Here is a 13,803-nt window from a genome sequence, read left to right as displayed (position 1 = left end):
AACAATTGAAATCAGCCAAACCGTTTGGTATCAGCAGCCAATAATGTAATTTCTTACACAATTATTAGTCTACAACTACTGTACTACTGCTAATAATAAACAAAATTACTCACTGAATACTGTTGTAAATCCTTCAATCACTTCAAACTTCAAATCAAATGTTCAAATTGGTTGCCATTGTTTTAAAAAAAATAACCTATTTTCATATTCTTGCCTAACCTTTCGAAAAGTTTCTCTGGTTAAGCGTCTGCACTCAGCAGATCCTGTTTTTCAAGGCTTGAACACCAGAGGGACGTGTTTTAAAAACTACTGATTTCAAGTGACCCCACAAAAAAAAGTCTAAGGGTGTTAAGTCTGGAGACCTTGCTGGCCATGCAATTGATCCTCTTCTACCGATCCATTGATCCAGGTAGTGTGCATCTAGCCATTGTTGCACAGGAAGAGCATAATATGGAGGAGCTGCATCTTTTTGAAAATAAAACATATCTGCAACTAAATTTAACTGGCACACTTCATTTACCTGGTTTTCAAGTGTTTCCACAATAAGAGGGTCAATAGTGTTTTCTAGCAAATCTAAGTATGATTCTCCATTTAAGTTTTAATAAATATTGCCAACAACAGTGTCGCCAAGTATTCCTGCCTAAACAGTAATTTTTTCAGGCCATTGGGTTGATCCTTCAATGATACATGTGGGTTTTGGTCGGACCATAATCAAAAATTGTGTTTATTAATAAAATCGTTAACATAAAATTTACATTCATCACTAAAGCAAATTGTTTTCCACAAAATTTTCATTGCTAGTAATGATTGCACTCATTTATTCACAGAATTCAATCCTCTTCATAATCATCTTCATTAACCCTCTGAGTGCTTTTCGTCGCGGTCGCGACTAATTAATGCCTATTATGACGGCCAAAGTCGTACCCACGACTATATAACAGCGCTTTGTATTATATTCATATTACAATGGCAGTAAAATAGTCAAATTCGGTATCATTTTAAAGATGAAGATTTGTTATAGTACATATAATCGCGACAATGCATAATTGTGGAGGCAGTGCATTACGTCATACTTTGTTTTGACGATACGTTACAACTGTGTACTGCTGACAGCTGACTGCGGTGTTGTGTGATTTTACAAACATGGGTCGTGATACTTTGGAACATTCTAGTGAAATTCGGGATGTTTTAGATGAATATGTATCTAGTGAAAACGATGCAAGTGACATTGAAGCTGATATACCTTTAGACATTTCACTTCGTGATTTTTCAAGTGGCAGTGGTGAAGAGTACGAACCGGACCCCAATGAACTTTCAAGTTAGGGTCAAATTACGCCAGTGCACAGTTTGCTAAAGCAAAAAAAGACCAAAGCAGATTTTGGTGCCCTGGCTGTAATACAGGTGTGCATATGGAATGTTTCCACTTATTAGAACATTTCTGTAGACCCCTTAGGCCTGAGAGAAAAAGAAAGGCATCACAAAGCAGCGACTCCGAGTAAACACAGGAAAAAATTGTGTATATACTTGTGATTCTTTCAATTTTATAGTTAGGTTTTTATTTTAACCTGTTGACGAGTGCCACAAAACATACCCAAATGAGTGGGCACGGCATATGCCGTTTGGTCCCATATGAGGGAGCACGGCATTTTCCGTTGCAGACTAATGACTGTCAGTTCGTTCTCACTGACTTAGTGTGACGTCTAGCGGAGATTTTTGGAACTTTTCAGTTGTTCCTAATAGTGTTGCTGTACAGTGTTGCTAGTCCTGTATAGTAGTGACACCTGGTGATAATTTTTAAAACTATTTTACGGAGGCGGGACACAATACCCGCTACGCCTCCAAGGTCGCCATTTTATAAGACCACTCCCCCAGAATGACACAAAGAAGCGTAAACTACTCAGGCAGTGCTATGTGTGCAAACACACCACTCGAACTGGACAAAGAAGAAAAGAAACCAGCTATGAATGTTCAACATATAAGGTCGCCCTTTGTATATATCCTTGTATTAAGCAGTATCACACACACACTAGCAAAGTTTTAAAACGAGATTATTGCTTTTAACAATCTACAATGTATTTTTTTATATACATATAAACTATAATAAACAAGTTTATTAACATTTAAAAGTTTTTTTTTTATTTTACTCCTTAAAAGTCTGTCACTGGTCAATGAGGCACTCAGTATGGACCGTCAACGGCACGACAAATGCCGTCCGCACTCGTCAACAGGTTAAATATGAACAAAGCGTATATATTTGTAAAACTTATTAAATTTGGAATAATATGGCTATTTTGAAACTGTGTTTTTGTATACATAGTTAATTTTTGAGTAGTGGATGTTAGGACATGACAAAATTTTGAATTTTTTTCACTTTGGAGGGCTACATACCTGAACAGACAGAAGGTAAATACAATACTGTTATACTTCTTTTATTCCTTATTGTTTTGTGAATACATTGATATATAACATGAACAATTTAATTACAAAATTGTATTTTATACAATTTTTAAAAAGTGAACTGTAAAACGCCAAAAAAGCTGTGGCACTAAGGGAGTGGGTATGTGGCACTTGAAGGGTTAAGTTCATGACAAACTTGGAATTTGTAAGGATGAAATTTGTTAATTTTCAATGCTTTATAAACTGAACCAACAGATAATCCAGCTTCAACAGCAAGTTTACGAATGGATGTATTAGGGTTTTCAACAACATTATGATTCACTTCAATTTTAGATAATTCATCAACGACTCTGTTACCAGACATTTTCTTGCTATTAACTGAACCACTTTCAGTAAATTTTGTTACTAAATCTATGATGTACCTACCTGACACGTTCCTTCCAAGATGTAGTGTGTTGAATGCGTTAGCAGTTCTATTCGCACACTTATTCTTGGATCCAAAGATAAAAATAATATCCACTCTGTCTTGAAGGCTGTAAACCATTTTCCTTGTGAAGCAAGACGTACAACACACACACCACTGTCACTAAACAAATGAAACTGCATTCCCAAATGTTTGGTGTGTTGAAACATGCCGAGAGATAGTCGCTTACAGGACCAGCCTCCAACAATACTGTAGATAAGAAAGATAAAAGAGTGATAAGACACTTGCTTGTCCTGTTTACTTACAAATACTGATAGCGAAATTAGTAATTATGTTAATATTACAAAAAAAAAACCATGTGCTTTTTGGCAATATCATTGTATTCAGTAAGTAATTGTGTTATTAGCAGTAGTTTGTAGACTAATAATTGTTGTGTAAGAAATTATATTATTGGCTGCTGATACCAAACGGCTTGGCCGATTTCAATTTTTTTTACCAAAATACAGCATTTTTTTATGAGCTTCAATTTCATGTGTCACAAGGTATTAATTGCCATTTCAAAATGTTGGCTTTGGGTACGGGGGGGCGTGGGGATGAGCACCCCTATTTTGAAAATAATTTTGTTTTTGTTGTCATAACACTCGTTTACAGAATTTTGATACTTAGGCTATAAGTCCTTTTAATACGAGCTTAAGTTTTCAAATGAACACCCTGTATGAAGTAAAAGTTGATTTAACTAATTTGCCAGTCAATATTCTTGCGCCTAACTTCCTTGTACAAATCCAATTAAATATGCAAAAAAAGCTTGGGTTTAGTCAAACCCTCGCAAAAAGTCCAATTTTATTGCTATTCGGCTGACAGCTATTATTTTTTAGATAATGAAACAGGCTACAATATACTTTAATTTATAAGCATGTGAGGTATATAAGAATTTTTTATTTCCGGAATAAAACTATAAAAAATTCTTTTTGTAAATTTTGAAAACAAGAAATATTTTTTAGAATCAAACAGAATTATAATCTATGGTATTTGGTCTAGTTGTAAAGAAACTGTAATTCTTTACTTGTAAAATTTTATTTCATTAATTTATCTATTTTAAAAAATTTTTAAGTATCTTTTATGTAATACGCAATGTTTTTGTTCTTAAAAAAATCCTACTAAACACGTAAAAATGGCAAGAAATTGATAAAACTCATAAAAAATACAATTTTATTGCTATTTGGTTGAATGAGCTATTCGTTTTGGCTATTGAAACAGGCTATAATATAATGTAATTTATAAGCATCTGATGCATATAAGATTTTTTTCATTTTTTTTTTTCAGTTTAAAAATTTGAAGATTTTGTACATTTTGAAAGCAAGAAGGTTTTTTTGGTACAAAACACATTTAGAATCTGATATTTGTTGTAGTTTTAACATTTAATTCTTTATATGGGAAATTTTGTTTCTTTTATCTTAATTTTTTTACAATTTTATGTAAATCTTTGTAAAATGCGACATTTGTGTTCTCCTTACACAAATTCTAGCAAACACCCAAAAAGTGCGAGGGTTTGGTTAACCCTCCATCTGATAAGATCGCATAGTGCGACTCAATTAGACCCGCCTGTACTGATAGAGTCGCACTGTGCGATCGTTAGTTATCGTCAAAATACAACTATAACGAGATATGTGATAGTGTCGTACTTTATATAGTACGAAAGAGGAAGAAATTTCCTTCCTACCAGCATATCTGGAATCGATGTTTGGAAGTCTTTGGAATGTAGAGGGGATGTAACAATCAGCTGATCTGGACTGCGCCGCGCCGCACCGCTACTGCACTACGCCGCGCCGCCGCCTGCCACAGTTACTGTGCCGTTTCAGCTGTAGTCGTTTTGGTTTGTTGTTATTGTTGTCGGTACATGTTTGTTTATTGTCTTGGCTGTTATTATCGTTTGTTATATTAGTGTGTGTTTTATTATGAGTGAACTTAGCCGTTCTAGTGCGATTAGGCACTGTTTAAGATGAAGAGATTAGTGACGCGAGTGATGGTGATGTAAGTAACCGCATCAGGTGACATTGGAACAGACTTAGATGACTGTCCCAGTGATAATTCTGTTCATGGACTATTCTTCTGGAAGTGGAGAGGAATACAATCCTAATTTGGACACTAATGTTTATAACAGATTCAGATGACAAACACCACTATTCTGGTAAGACCTTCATGTTCTAATGTTTCATCTCCAGCTCAACATAGGCCCAGGCCTACTCATCCTCAGTCTGATGATTCTGATGAATGAACCTAAATAATGATCAATTACAGCCACCACAGCAATCTATAAATTGGTTGCATATCTATCCACCTGAATCCCCAATGGACATTGAATCTAATTTTCAACAAAGACATACTGGACCGAGAAATTTACCACAAAGAAATAGCTTACCTCTCACTTATTTTTTTTTTATTTTTCACAGATACCATTTTGGAATTTACTTGTAAAGGAAACAAACAATTATGCTCAGTTACAGTTGACTAACAAAAGAAATTCTTGGTACCCTAACCCCACAAAGTAGATTTAGAAAATGGATTGATGTAACAAAAATTGAAATGAAGCGATACATCGCGTTGCTTATAAACATGGGTCTGTCCTTTCAGAAATAACTATGCACATTACTGGTCAACCTCAAAATCCCAAAAAATGTCCTTTTTTTTCAGAAGTAATGCCTATCAATAGATTTGAATCCATCCGATCATGTTTTCATGTCAGTTCTATAATTTCCATACCTAAAGGACAGCCAGGCCACGATCCGTGGTATAAAATTAGGCCATTGTACAATGCGATGAATGACAGCTTCAAAAGATACTTTATACCTTTCTCAAAACATATGTTTGGATGAGTCAATGGTCCGGTATGAAGAACCGTTGTTCATATATACAATATCTTCCCAATAAACGCCACGCTAGATTTTGGAATCAAGAAATTTGAACTCTGTGATAGCCGTACAAACTATGTCTTGCACTCTGAGCTATACAGTGGTAAAGAGTTTTTTGCAAGATGATTCTAATTCTGCCTTTTCATGTAGAAAGTAGTACTACATATTATGAACAAAATGTAAACCTACTGGATAAATACTACCACCTATACACCGACAGCTACTATACTAAAATACCTTTGGCTGAAAAAACTTTTGGAAAGACAAACTTACATAACTGGCACCATAAATAAAAGATCCAAAGACATATCCAAAAACCTTATTCAAACTAAATTAGCACCTACAGAAACAATTTATTACAGACGGGACAAAACACTACTAGTTGGATACAAACAAAAAAAAGAACAAGAAAGCCTGTATACTTGCTGTCAACTGCACTTGTCGCAGAGAAATGTATTTGATCAAAAAGCAAAAAAAGTGCTATTGAAGCAATCAAAACCTAAACTCATAGGAGAATATAATTTGAATATGGGGGGAGTTGATGCAAAGGACAAGTCTATCCTACCATTTATCTAGCTCAAGAACTACAAAAAAATACTGGAAAAAGTTGTTTGATAAATTTTCTTGACATGGCACTTTTGAACGCTTACATACTTTACAAGAACAATACTGACAGACCTTTGACTCGACACAAACTTCACGGTGAAACATAATAGAATCACTTGTAGATGAGGAATTGCCACAACAACAAAATAATCCTCTTCCCAATTGATATACTGCCTGGTCCAGCTGGTGATGTAGGGCACAATCTGGTGAGACTTACTGGGGTAAAACTCAGGAAATGTATTGTCTGTTCAACTCCTCAAAAATCATCCAGAAGTAGATTACTGGTGTCCAGGATGTCAATGTGGAGTGCACCCAACATGTTATAGCGGCTTAGAACACCGTGTAAGACCTACAAGAAGTGAAGGAAGAGGATGAGAAGAGCAGAGGAGTCAGGATCTGAGTCGGACTAAATGTATTTTTGAGTAATGTAGATATGTATATAAAGAGTTATATTTTTTTTCTCATGGTTTTAATTTTTGTTATACATTAGATAATTTTTATGCTTCTATTTCAACCAAAATAATAAACAGTTATGAGTGGTTTATTGAGAAAAAACAATGAAAATTTGAAGTATTACAATAATAGTCCAAATTTCCCCATGTACTATTTTTTCAATTTTCAAGTTCTCAGTGTTAGTGTTTTTACTTTTATAGAAGTTTATGTGATGTGTTTTCAACTCAGAATTAAATTAGGAACATTTTGTATATTTTTGGAATTTAGATTGCAACAAGTTGTGTAAATAATTTCACCTCTGGGGTGGGGGGGGGGGGGGGTGGGGGGGGGGGGGGGTGGGGGGGGGGGGGGGTGGGGGGGGGGGGGGGTGGGGGGGGGGGGGGGTGGGGGGGGGGGGGGAACTAACTATAATATTATTACTATACACGTTTCATAAGTGTAAGGAAATTATAACATTCGGGTATGCATTACAAACAATTGATAAAAGTGCATATTTATTGCAAGATTTAAATATAAAAAAAAAACAAACAATTTTTGTTCTATGGTAACAGTAAATCAGCTAAACAGTGTTTTACTGTAATTCTCCAAAGAGGGAAATTGTAAAAAAAAAGAAACTGATTTGATCCATTAAAGTCTTTTTCCATCAAATAATTCAAGCAAAAGAATAAGAACGAGTAAAATAAATGTTCCCAAAAAATCGTTTGAAATCAATATTTAACGTAATATTGAAGACCTAGGCTGGACACATGACACTCATAGTTTGTTACAGACACTGCAATAACTGATCTGCAGAATCACCTCTGTTTTTCTAGTGAATTTGGGACTCAGAACACATGGATTCTACGCGTAGTTGATAGAACAAAATGTACTAAGATTAGCCTATCCCATATGGAATTGGAGTTAGCTATTGTTGTATACCCAGAACCTATGATTTGTTACATCTCCTATTTTAATAATTTTCTTCTTATATTTTAAATAAGTGTGTGGATATTTGTACCCAAAATATTGACTGCTTTTAGTCAAGAAACACTTTTAAATTTTAAATAAAATTGTGCATTCACCGAGTTTATCTTAATATTGTTCTTAAGGGAACAACTAACACTCACTGAAGTTTGTTTTAGTATAAAAGGCGCTTAAAAATGTAAGAGCCCCTAACTAGCCCCTAACTTTAGAGTAAATACCACTACTACTTGAATAAATAAAAAGTATTATATTCTATGATATTTCACTCTACGTCACACAACCGAGTGGTAATCAAAGATAAACCACTTAAGCTATCGCTTGTAAACACTTAAGAGTGACATTTGTTTGCTTCAATGATGAATAACGTATGATGGTCATGTAAATGATTAGATATTCCAAGTTCATTGCAATGACCGACAGAGACCTCTGGGACACACCCTATTTGTAGTCATACAGATTATTTCGATACCCTTCATTAACCTGAATGTTTGGACAGGGTTAAAGGACGACATTACCAGATTTTGATTCCAAAATGTAGGAAAACGTGTAAGGAAGATCATACCACATTTTTATCAGCAATTTTTTACTATTTGATATTATCAGAATCAATGATGGATAAACGTTACAAACCTTACTACAGTGAGTTCTGTGGTGACTCTTCATTACATTAGAGAAAAAAACTATTAAATTAAATTTGATTCATTATCTTTATTACCTGGTTTAAAATATAGTTTTAATACATTTCCAGTTCATCTCTTGTTCTTTAAAGAATACTTCTGAGTGTTATCTTTCTTCAGGTATGAAGATATGATCTAAAGCTAATTTCTCTCAGTCCTAAGCTGCTTGGTTAATATTTTAGTAAATATTGTTAAAATGGCGTCAAACCAATTTGTTTAGCTTTAAAAATATTTTTAAAACTGTAACTCACATTTTTGGTACTCATGACTATATTACTCAAAATAGTACATCATACAAAAGCTAGGGATGATTAAGAGACTGTATTTATTGCGATTGGCTCTTATTTCAACTGGCTCGGATGAAATATACTTCACGCTACAGTTGAGTTTATCTTGTCGCGCCGATAAAAAAGCTATGTAGGTCTGGGAAACCTTCTTCAATCAAAAAGCGTCAACTACCGGCCTTTGTAATCTGTTTTCGTTGCCACCCAATTTCTATCCACAAGGTTGGTTGATATTTATGAGAATACTGTTTTTAGAGAATAGGATATCTCTTTCTTGATGTGATCTGGCAAGCTATTGAAACACCGTGACAACGTTAGTTGGTACCACTTTCGGCAATATTTTAAGCTAAGAATAGGAAGTGAGAAAGTTGAGACATTTCTACTGTTGTACTGGTGGTAATCTCGAAATGTATGTTTATTTGAAAAGACCACTAGTAAAATTACCTAAATAATATACAGTGGTGGCATTGTGAGAACTTTGTGAGCTTGGAACGATTTTTGGCAGTTGTTTTGAGCTTATGATCAACCTTATAACTTTCTTCATATAACATGTAGGCTATACCTGATATATGCCTACTTACATTTGAAAATATCACAGGGCTCAGGCAGATTACATCATAAGTGCTTTCTGTTTTCACTACGAGTCCTACGGATGTTGATTGAAAAATTGCTTGCGAAATCATTGGTAACTACTTTTATATATAAGTATACTGGTTCAACTCAATTCAATAGTTTCTCATTATCATCATTTTAACAAACTTATACAGAATTGTATGATATGCGTAATTTATCCTATATTTTTTCATCATAATATTATAAAACATGTCAAATTTATAAAATTAATTAAAATTATAATTTAATTAAAAGCTAGAGAGGGAGAGCGAGGGGGGAGAGAGGGAGGAGAGGTGGGAGAGAGCAGCGTGTGAGAAAGGGGGAGGGAGAGAGAGTTCAACTGATTTCGCTGAATAGAACAGCGTAACTGAGGAAATCTGTAAAATTGATAAACCTTTTTTATGAAATTTGTTATCTTATTAAAATGTTATAACCATTCCACAAATCAGCTGAATTTAGTCTTCTCATTTGTCTAATTTTCTAAAACTATTTGTGTGTGTAATTAATGTGTTGAAGGTTTGTGTTCAAAAGTTATGAATGAGACAAGAAATAATTGGATATTTTCATGGTGATTCCAAATTGTCTTATTGTTTGGAATTCACATTTAAAATTTCATATAAGAATTATAGGTTTGGGCTATGGGGCCAAGAAGTGTAGAACGTCATATGAAACTAAGGAGACTATTTTCTTTCAATAGGAATTTGCATCTTATTTGATAAATATCATTCATAAAACCATTAAACAAGGTCATAAAACAAAAGTTTTAAAAGCAATATGTTTGAAGAATAATATATGTTTGACAGTAGTAGTATTTTGTAAAATTAAATAGAATTTCTCTCTAAAATGGCAGTAAAGAGGTTGTTCTTTAGTTACATCGATTCTTAAATTCATCAGCCAGTTTATTTATAATCGTATTTTTAAATCACATTATCTCAGGTAAAAATATGAATACTTTATTCCGTGAAAAGAAATATACCTCATTGATGCCACCAAAATCGATTTACCAATTGCTTCTGTAGAGGCCTTGATTTTGATTCTTAGTTGAAAAGTTACGCAATCTACAACTGAAGACCCAATTGAGTTGAGGTCAAGGGACAATCTGAAGTTATTAGTTTTAAACCAAAGAACAGCTGTAAGGAATGTGAATATCAATGTAAGCACAGTGTTTGGTCATTGCAACAGCTGTTTTATCTTTGACCTTTGCATTGTTTTGATAAATTTGCTGAATGATTTGTCTCGTTTCCGTCTACGATAAATAAAATATTGCTGTCCGATTATGTGATGCTTTTGATGTATCTTGTGTGTCGAAGGTAAAACATTGAAAAGAAATTTGAAATAAATTTATAAATAATGAAATTTCAGCTTGAATTAAAATGCTTTTATCATACATCATTATGGTTCTCATGTATTATGAATTTTAGAATAAAAAATTTATCTTATGGTGTGTGTATTAAATTTAATAAGGAAATCAAATAACTACAAAAATAGCTGCATCATTTTGCGTTAACATATAAAGTAATTTATTTATTATATAAAAATTACATGTTTATTTGACAATAAATTATTTAGTCTTATTGTTACAGAAATTCTTAAATTATAATTTTTAAAAAGTATTATAGCATATATTGATTGATCAATTCAGTTAAACAGTGCTTTTACAAAAAAAAATTAGATTTTAAGTAAAAGAACCTTTAAAAATTGAGTTTTACAGAGGAAATATTAGCATCTGCATATATATGAAATAGTGAATGTTAGGTTTTGGAGGAAGCATAAACCAGAAAATATACGTATTGGAAGAAATACTGGAAGAATTTTCTCTTATAATACCATCTTCCTGGAAGCATACAAAAATGTGAATTGTTAGACGTGTGTACCGTAACAGATACAATACAGAAACACTGTTCGAGATATGGAAACTGGTATCTTCCTCAGGTGGATAACGAACCTAACATATAGGTTACGAAACTAAGTTAAGTGAACCAATCATTACCAATGTGTTTTGATACGTAGAAGTCAGAAATCGTCAATAATACTGAATACGAGATACAGAGATCCAACATTTTACTAAATATGGCCAATATGGGTATCTGTTATAAGTGGGCCAGTAGGTTATTTATATACAATTTATATACTCATACAACATTTTCACTCTCTATGTGTTGTATATCCTGGTTGGGATAATTAAAAAATGTTTGAGAGAATAGAAATTTAAAAATGATGTTTCATGCCTGAAACCAGCATAGGGTGTTCCGTAAGAAAAATAAATAAACAACCCCCGTATTGGAAAACGGTGACCATGTGCAAACATGTTTTAAACCTTTTCAAATATAAGGGCAAGTCATTTAGAGTTTGCTACTACATCTAAATGGTTTACAAGATTCTAATCATGATATAATTAGAAGCATAATCTGTATTTTTACATATTACCGTAAACTTCTGATAACTAGAAAATAATCATTAGTAAAGGAATTCAATTTATTAATTTTACAGTTTTCCTCATGTTTTTTTGAACGTCTCCAGTATACACATTGTAGATGGTATTGATTAATACCACTTACAATAATTTTGGTAGTCATAACATGCACCCAATGATGAAAATAATTTGTATTCTTTAAATACTTAAAAAAAATACATCATTGGTTCCTATACGCTCCTTGAACATACATTTTCTGATCAATTATACACTAACTTGTAATTTATTCTTTCATATTTTAATTTATTTTTGTTGTTTATATCTGGCCCATCATAAAATGTTTTGGGAAATTTTTATTGTAATTTTTTGCTCGAGTTTAGCTTAGTAGGTATTACACGTTTTTTCTTAAAAGTGTATTATATGTAGTACCATTATGAGGTAGAATCGATTCGTTTGTATGGAACAAGGACTACTTTTAGTTAATAATTATGAACTTTTCAAAATAAAAATTAAGAGTTAAGAGACTGCATGTCTTTTAATTATAAAAAATAATATTAAGCAATATAATATATAGAACAACTATTTTACAGCATTGGTGCCAATCCCGAATGCATTTGAAAAGCAATTAAGAGAAAATCCATTAATTCACGACAAGAAATATGCAAAGGAAATGTTTGGTTCTTCATCAGAGTTGGCACCCCTGGTTCTTCCGTAAGTAAAAGTCTGTTCCTTTATATATTATATAATATATTAAGAACATTAATTAATAAATATCATACAAATATATAGTATGAATATGAATTTGAATATATTTTTATGTTTTACTTAATAAGAAAAGGTTTTGTTAGATGCCTTATATATTATGTTTATGGAATTGAAAAAATATATTCCTCTGGAACTTCTGTTCATGCATTTTTATTAACTAAATTTTATTTGAGAAAATGGTTATGTTTAGTCAAAACTCATAATTTTGAATGTAATTTTTTCTCAAGTCAATAAAATGTAAAAGAGCTTATTTAATATGTCTGAATTGTTATATTTTCTGTATGAATCTTTCTGTAAACTGTAACATAACAGGAGATGAGTTATTCGATACTACTGCAAAGGATTATGAATAATTTTGTGATATGGAAGGATGTCAAAACATGCACTGATAATATCATATTCCAAAGTTACAAACATAAAATTAAATAAAAATAACTTTATTAGTATTTGTTAAATTATTCTCACATTACTCACTTTGAATTTTGAGAGTTTAGCTTCATTTCATCATCCTCTTAGTGCAGCATCTGGAATTGGACAGTCACAGACTTAACTCCTGGAATCCGTAGTCTTGTTCCTATAAAAGTTAGTGATAGAGAAGCTCAAAATGAACTCTTTATACAATTTAGACATCAAAGACACCTAGACTCCCAAATATAGTGTAATCTAGTTGATTAGTGTCATCACTGTCTCATCATGTGCACAATTGAGTGTACACAATGGTTTAGACATGATCTCTAAGCACGATGGAGCACCTGAGGTTTCTAAACATAACATAGCTATGGTAGGAAGGGTGAACTAAGACGGAGATTAACTGGAGCTAAACTCAACATTCACATTTAAGCAACCTTGAAACAATGCATTGCATTTCTTACAATTTAAATCTGTTTTGATTTATTTTTTTAGAAAGAAATTGATTTATAGTATTGCATAAATTGTTTCAGCGCACATATATTTTGAATACACAAGTAGACTACCAAATTTATTAGGAGTTCATTAAGGTTACTCAATCATGTTTCTAATGAGATATGTTCTGACAGGAAGGTGGACGGAATGCAGCGTGTTGTCTACTCCATCACAGAATATGACCCCCTCCTGGATTCCAGCAACATGACCATGATGGACTGGAGCAGTATAGCCAATGACATTCAAGTCAGTATCATATTGATAGTTTTAGTCTAGATGTATGGTCTATTTAAATCACATGTGGTACAAGTAGGATGGAGGATGATGTGATGACCCACCCTTAGTAATCCCTGATGTAATTTATCCATAGTTAAAAAAAAGTTCTATCACCGTGTTT

The 13,803-nt window shown here is 32.9% G+C and overlaps 1 protein-coding gene across 2 annotated transcripts in view; it reads left to right on the top strand.

The window, feature by feature from the left end:
* Positions 1-12,297: 12,297 nt before the first annotated feature.
* Positions 12,298-13,803, top strand: part of LOC124372762 (L-asparaginase) — a 32,225-nt gene continuing 30,719 nt past the window's right edge. For both annotated transcript variants that reach the window (XM_046831182.1, XM_046831175.1), the window contains exons 1-2: positions 12,298-12,449; positions 13,541-13,652. In XM_046831182.1, the coding sequence (XP_046687138.1) occupies positions 12,409-12,449; positions 13,541-13,652 (153 nt within the window). In that variant the 5' untranslated portion in view covers positions 12,298-12,408. The remainder of the gene's footprint in view (positions 12,450-13,540; positions 13,653-13,803) is intronic.

Source organism: Homalodisca vitripennis, chromosome 1, assembly GCF_021130785.1.
Source record: "Homalodisca vitripennis isolate AUS2020 chromosome 1, UT_GWSS_2.1, whole genome shotgun sequence".
NCBI lineage: Eukaryota > Metazoa > Arthropoda > Insecta > Hemiptera > Cicadellidae > Homalodisca > Homalodisca vitripennis.
The sequence above is the reverse complement of the archived record's forward strand: the minus strand, read 5'-3'. Positions and strand labels throughout refer to the sequence as shown.